The sequence below is a fragment of the Aulostomus chinensis genome, chromosome 16, assembly GCF_037954235.1.
Source record: "Aulostomus chinensis isolate RoL2024-O1b breed Wild chromosome 16, RoL_Achi_v1.0, whole genome shotgun sequence".
NCBI classification, from domain to species: domain Eukaryota; kingdom Metazoa; phylum Chordata; class Actinopteri; order Syngnathiformes; family Aulostomidae; genus Aulostomus; species Aulostomus chinensis.
Genome location: NC_141335.1, coordinates 1,649,651 through 1,656,793, shown reverse-complemented (window position 1 = coordinate 1,656,793; position 7,143 = coordinate 1,649,651). Strand labels below are relative to the sequence as shown.

The 7,143-nt window shown below is 47.4% G+C and overlaps 1 protein-coding gene across 3 annotated transcripts; it reads left to right on the top strand.

The window, feature by feature from the left end:
- The first annotated feature begins 603 nt into the window (after positions 1–603).
- On the top strand, positions 604–7,143 carry plekha3 (pleckstrin homology domain containing, family A (phosphoinositide binding specific) member 3). 3 transcript variants are annotated; one of them, XR_015109309.1, is made up of 9 exons: positions 604–934; positions 1,843–1,959; positions 2,045–2,188; positions 2,425–2,546; positions 3,246–3,350; positions 3,877–3,920; positions 4,443–4,537; positions 4,762–5,194; positions 5,309–7,143. XR_015109309.1 is itself a non-coding variant. In XM_086179531.1 (8 exons), exons 1-8 carry the CDS (start codon positions 832–834, stop codon positions 4,869–4,871), a joined length of 840 nt encoding a protein of 279 aa, XP_086035657.1. In that variant the 5' UTR covers positions 604–831; the 3' UTR covers positions 4,872–5,202. The 3 variants fall into 3 exon arrangements, 1 of the variants encoding a protein (XP_086035657.1); XR_015109308.1 differs by having other exon boundaries at positions 5,276–7,143; XM_086179531.1 differs by lacking the exon at positions 5,309–7,143 and having other exon boundaries at positions 4,762–5,202.

Here is a 7,143-nt window from a genome sequence, read left to right as displayed (position 1 = left end):
GGGGTGCAGATGTCACTAAAATAATACAGGAACAAAAACAAGGGGTCTGTACACTGTAGTTTCCTTTACCGGAGTGACTTATCCGGCCCAAGTCCTCCTCAGAATGAAATACCAAAATGAATAGTGCAACACTGAAGAAGACAAAAGTAAAATTATACTGAAAAGCAGTGTTTATCATTATCTTGTTCAGTAAAATGCTTTTTGAATGTGAAGGATCCCTGAGTTTAACTGGGGTTTTTGGTGTTTGATGAAATAAGAAATAAAGACAGAGCTCCTGGCACTCAAACGAGAGGTGTTTAACCCCTGGTCTGCTGCCACTGCTGATTCATACAGCAGGAGGGGAACCAGCTGAACTGCCTTAAGAGAATTCTGAGGTGAACCCTGTGGTCCAGACCAGGAAAAGTCCTGGTCAAGACACCAAACTTAGGGGCTGGTTTTGGTATCTAATTGTCAAAATCCCTCCATATTCTCCTTACTTCATGAGTAAGTAATACGAAATAAATTGAGCGACGAAGCACTGTTAGACTGTCAAAGGTCTATAATTGGTTCCCTTGTATTTTCCAGTTACTCGTATATTTAGACTTTGCCTCAATTGTCCCTAGCGGTCTTCCGTAGAAGCGCCTGTTTTGTTGACATTTTTTCCTCCATCAGCTGACTTCATCAGCTAGCTGGAGAGCGACAAAGCTTTATCTTGACATCGTCCTGATGTCACTGGCGCCCAGCTCTCATGAAGCACATCAACCTGACACATCTGTAGAGAGGCAGCAGCTGACGATGACGGCGGCTTCCTCTCCTTCCGTTCCCCTCTCACGTACGGCTAAGCTATAGCTAATGTTAGCTAGCAAGCCTGCCGAGCTGCAGTCTGAAGCCGTATTAGTCTCATTAAAGTGGAACATGGAGGGGATCCTGTACAAGTGGACGAATTACATGACAGGTGAGTCACCTGTCTGTGTCGTGGTAATGTCGCTCTGATCCGGACGGCTGCTCGCCGCACTTCTCAGGTGATGGACGTGGAATCATGCCGAGGTGTCGTGATACTTCTTGAACCGTACACGTCTCTCAAGTCAGCCGACACTCGTGATGGGATTTTTCCACGTTTGGCTCATTCTGCCACCAAAGCAAACCTTCATTCAACCTGCACTGTCAGTTATTTGACAGTTGGCGATTTAAACGCGATGTTTGACCGCAGAAACCCATTTTCTTTGGAACAAGTCTCAATACCAGGATCGTATGCGGTCTTTGACTTCATTGATGGCTGCAGTCGAATTATAGTTGTTGAAGGCGAAACGGAAAATGCACAAAGATCCTCTAATGAGGTGAGTGTCAACTGTCAACATGGCTGACATGACTTTTGGTGGGAGGCCGACCCGGAAGTCAGCGTCTCCCCCAGCAGCCAATAGGATCGCTCCATGTGATTGTGGTGATTGAACCAGTAAATCAGCTCTGGTGAACAGAAGTTGATGATCTTCCAGGTTCAGTTCATCAAGATCATCTTCACTAATGAACCCTCTGATGATGCTGGAAGCCTGGACGCTACGGTTAGCAGTGCTAAGCTAACGTTAGCCTATGAAGGAACTACACCAGGGTCACATGACTTCAAGGTCACCACCACTAAGCTTCAGGCTTCTTGTGTTTCCCTTGATGACCTTTAATGACCTCCATGACCTCTGTAGGCTCCTCTAGACTCTTGTTAGCAACCCAGGGTTTGCAGACAAGTGTTATTTTGTTGTGGTTGTTGTTTTTTAAGTTGTAGAACTAAATGCTAAAACATCTGCAGATAAAGCAAACCATGAACCTTCAGGTTTTTTCGGGCGTTTATCTTTCATGTTTCTTTGTCCACAGGCTGGCAGCCGCGTTGGTTCGTCTTGGAGAATGGCGTCATCTCGTACTACGACAGTGAGGACGACGTCGGTAAAGGAAGCAAAGGATCCATCAAGATGTCTGTGTGTGACATCAAAGGTGAGCTCAACGTTTGCGATGCCGGCTGGATTATTTCCTCCGCTGTAACACGTCCATCAGCATCAGATGCTTCTCTCTGTTTTAGTTCACCCAACCGATCCGACGCGTCTGGAGCTGATCATCCCTGGCGAGCAGCATTTCTACGTCCGAGCTGTGAACGCGGCAGAGAGGCAGAGGTGGCTGGTGGCACTGGGCTCATCCAAAGCTGGAACACTGGACAAACATAAAGGTCACAGCAGTTTGTATGTCAATATTTGGAAAAATGGAACTATGCTAACGCTTCCCATCCACTGCTACTCATTGTGCTAAGCTAACGAGCATGAGAAGCATCTCTATCTTCCTGACTGGCCCTGGGGACTATGGATGATAAACCTTTTCTGAAAAAGTACCGTGCACCATCGTTCCCAGTTCCATCCGGAGGTCGTCAGGATCCACATTTGAAACCTCAAATCTGTGTCTGTCCAGGTCCCGACTGTCTGAGGACAAAGATGTCTGAGCTTCGGCTGTACTGTGACCTCCTGGTCCAGCAGGTCCAAACCATCCAATCGCAGAACACCACAGACACAGAGACCACACCCACATCTGAGGTAAACAGTGTGTTTTCAGAGGTTGATTGATAAATTTGTTTGGTTTAATTATCGATCACCTGTCAAAAACTTGTATTTTCTATGGTACATTAAGCTCTGAATGGGAAGGTGACTGAGGAGACGTTGTAGTGGTAGAATCAGACACGTAGCCGGAACTACTTTCCTGACTGGGCGCAGTGATTTGACGCAGCACCTCCAAAGCTCCATTGGAACTTGGGTCAACAGAACCAAACGTTTGTTGAGGACTAGAAGAGCGACTGCTGCTACTGATGATGATGAGGAGGAGGAGGATTCCTGCTGGACACACCAGCATCCTGGACCTGAGCTAGCTGATGCTAACACTTCCCACCCACTACCAGCCATTGGGCTAAGCTAACTATTCTGGACCTGAGCTAGCTGATGCTAACACTTCCACCCACTACCAGCCATTGGGCTAAGCTAACTAGCCTGGACCTGAGCTAGCTGATGCTAACACTTCCACCCACTACCAGCCATTGGGCTAAGCTAACTAGCCTGGACCTGAGCTAGCTGATGCTAACACTTCCACCCACTACCAGCCATTGGGCTAAGCTAACTAGCCTGGACCTGAGCTAGCTGATGCTAACACTTCCACCCACTACCAGCCATTGGGCTAAGCTAACTAGCCTGGGTCAAAGCTCAGTCACTCCCTCTCTCTGTCCTCCCTCTCTTTCTCTTCAGGCGTCTCTCCTCAGTGCGACCTGTGCCACCTTCATCAGGACTTTGGAGGAATGTATGACCCTGGCCAACCACAGCTTGACCCCTGACCTCCGACCTCCTGAAAGGGTAATTCCTGTCCAGTATCAGGATCCATCAGTTTTGAAGGGGAGCAGCCAAAATTTCAGGGCCTTTGATTCTTGATTAAAATGCAGAATTTATTCATCGAGCTTATAGAAATGACAGCCGTTATAGATGTAATAGATGATATAATAGAGCCCAAAAATGAAAAGACTTCACGCTGGATTCTTTAATTGCATAATTCAATTGTTACCAAGATGCTAAACATTCCTCTGATTCATGAAGAGTTCTCCCACTTTGTACTTTTGGATCTGTTGACATGATGCACTTCTAAAAACATCCTCAGATGTCTCTCAAACTATTACATGAAATTAGCTCTTCCACCAACGAGGACCAGCCTCTTGAACAGGTTCTGTTCAGGATTTGTAGAACCTTGGTTCTGTCCAGAGAACAGATGGCCCTCTAGGGCCCTCTGGTGGACAGGTGTCCCTGCTGTGTCCCTCAGCGTTCAGTGTAATGAGATGTTTTGTAGCTCATCGAGTGAAACACGTGTTCTGTTGTGTCCGTCTGCCAGATGAAGCGGTCGATCAGTCACCCTGGAACGTACAGTTTTGACAGGTGAGTCAAAGCTCCACCACGAGCACCTGAAACCCCTCCCCCACCCCATCCTCCTAACGACCCTCAGGAGATCACGAAGCTCCTCCCACTTCTTCCAGACCCTTGTCACAAATACGGTGGCAGACAAACAAATTACAACCAAAAAATATCCAAAACTACAGTTGACTACAGTACAGAAATCGATTTCAAATTCCCCAGAGGGTTATTGATGATCAGCTGTGATGTCAGAACCATGTGAGGGCGACTCGCCAGCAGGGTAATGGAATCTGCTCCTGTAGAAGACTCAAGTTTCTCTGATATCAAACTTGTTTGAAGATAAACTGGTGAGATTTACTACACTACCCACAATCCTCCAGTTTCCCGTGCTGCTGCCTGTCAGGCTGGAAGTCTGAGATCCACCTGCAGGTGGCGCCAGGCTCCCAGAGCTGGGATGTTCCCCCAGCGAGGGTCGACTAAGATCAATGCTGGACTCGGTTCCAGTTTCTCTCTCTTGACGTAGAACTGTTCTATGTTCTCCCTCAGGTCGGGGGTGCTGAAAGAGTACCTGAGTGGAGGTCCGAGATCGGCTCAGCGCAGGAACCGGACGTGTTCGGACAGCTCCGTCTATGATTCTGAACGTGAGTTTGCTGACAGAGATCAAACTGACGTTTTCCTGTGAGTGGAAGTCGGACGAGGATGTGAGCGAGACGCCGGACCGGGACAGCAGTCGTCACATGGACAAGGATCTGGAACTGCACTTGAGTACATCAGCTGATGCTCCGGTTCCTCAGAGACCGAGGTTAGAAAGAAACCGGAAAAATCAGTCCACCTGTGACGGACTTCCTGCTTGTGTGTCTTCCAGGTGTCCTGCCGTGTCTCAGCAGCGACTCGTCCTCTATTCCTGAGGAGAGAGGAAGCAGTGTGAGCCCCAAGACCACGCCCACCGACACGGACACGGACCTGTCCATCTGAAGCCTTCAGAATCAGCGGAGCCCCTGGAAGTCTGGACGAGGAGGGAGAAGTGGGCGTCAGACACGTGACCTCGCTGAGTCCTGGATGAGATGAACTCCCATCCTTCATGAATGTGTTTCTCTCTCTTACTCTCGGACGTCAGCTGATCGCCAAACACGCACTTTGGAACCGTCACTGAATGTTTCCTCACACCTTTGTAAGTGTTTCAGTCGCTCAGTTCACACGAGGACTCGGAACTGGACTTGAACCCTCGGCTGAGAGAAGAATTTGAGGCAGCGGATCGATTTTTCTTCACCACTTTTCAGTTCAAGTCAAGTGGTGCTGTAAGTGTGTGAGTCCGGGTCCTGGGGGGGGGGGGCGCCGCCGCGACATTGTCTCATGCATCTTCTGCCTTTTCCACTCAGGCACTCACGTCTCCAGCTCTTCTTTGTTTGAAGGTCATCGTCATGCTTTCACGGTCCTGCTGCGAAGGGACAGAACGCCGTCCTTCCTGTGTCCGCCTCTCCGGGTCGTCAGCAGTGAAACGACCTGCAGGTTCCTGTTGTCTGAGTGTCCTCACATGCCAAAGTTTTTTCTCCTGCTGCTTTAATGTAATTATCTACATTAAACATGCCGTCAGTGGTCCATCGACCCGACCCCCCCACGCTGGACGGTGGAGAACCGGCCGTGTTCGGGTCTTTGGAGGACCTGGAAGGTTCCTTGGGTCTTCAGGTTGTTTGGCCTGCGAGCAGCTGAAGGAGCCTTTGGCTTCCCGTGTTCATGTGAATGTTTTTGCCTTTTCTTGTTTGTTGCTGGAGGGAAACTGCGACCAGTCGAGCAGAAGCTTCTCCTGCAGAAGCAGATGAAAGCCGTTGTGTTGACGGGTAAACGGACAGGGAGGCTGGTGTCAGCTGACCTGGGGCTCCTTGGGACCCCGAAACTATCGTCTGGAACATTTGTCTCCATCTCCTTTGTTTTCTGACAGTCGTTCACGCCGTTGCTAGCTTAGCTTAATTCTAATAAACAACAATAAAAGCACATATCGCGTGAGCGCCAAAGCATCTCAATGAGCTGTTGTCACGTCAGCGCAGCACTTCTTCCTCTTCAGCCTCTCATGTTGAGCTACTGTGCCACTATCGCCCCCAGAGGTACGCAGTGGTATTGCAGATGGGCTAGCTGGAGGCGAACTGGTTAGCATGCTAACATCAGTAGATATCAATTAGTTATACACAATCACACTTTATAAATTCAAAGTGATTGAAGTCATTGAAACTACAAGAGACTGAACTAAGTTACTATTGTAGACGAGGAGACGAATGCACGGAGAACCACAAAAGGAGAAGAGATAAAACAATAAAAACTTGATGGAAGTAGAAGAGGCAAGAAATAAAAGCCACATAAAAATAAATATACAACCAAAATTCTGAAATATAGCAGAAATATTCTGAATACGATGTTGTGCAACTGCTTAAATTGTTCATAAAATCATGATGATAAAATAGATTAAACATAAAACTGTAAAATTACAGAAATAATTTAAATAAGTTGATGTGAAAATATTGTTTTTACTTCCGATGCGAGAGAACATGGCCGCCGTTTATTTCAGCTCAGCGGTGGATTGGCTTTTTATTTCATTGCCAGTTATCGTCTATCTGTTTAAAATGGCTTTCATCTGCTTTTGTATGTCTTTAAGCGACGAATTCCAGAAACCTTGAAGCCCAACAAGGAAAAAGTGCTTTAATGAAAAGAAGGAATGAACTGAGAGGAGAAGAGGAGTTCTGGCTCACGCGATGTCTCACGCGAGCGGCAGTGCGAACGTCGACAACCTCGCACACCAGAAAGTCACCGTTTTCTGTTCACACGTGTCGGAGACATCACTTGAGAAGGGACTGATGAGTGGAACCGTTCTAGGAGAGGGGGTTCCACTTTCCTTAGTGGCCAAAATAAGAATTTGATAATGTCACGAATTTCTATTTCAAATTAACTTTATTTACACAGCTCACGTGAAAACAACCATCATTGACCAAAGGGTGTTCATTTAAAACCACAGATAAAGAAGTGAAGGAACAGCTGCAAAAATAAAACCATCCATAAACGCCAGTCCGCCTTTCGCAGTATTTTCATTTGTTTTGGTCCAAATGACGAATCGGACCAAACCCGTGAGAGTTGCGAGCTCGCGCCAGCCTGTGTTGCCAAACCCTGAATAACTGGATGGAAGAGACGTTCACTTACATGTCAAAGTTCCGAACTAAAGCTTTAATAAAGGTCAAATTTGTAAACAATGGGGGGGGGG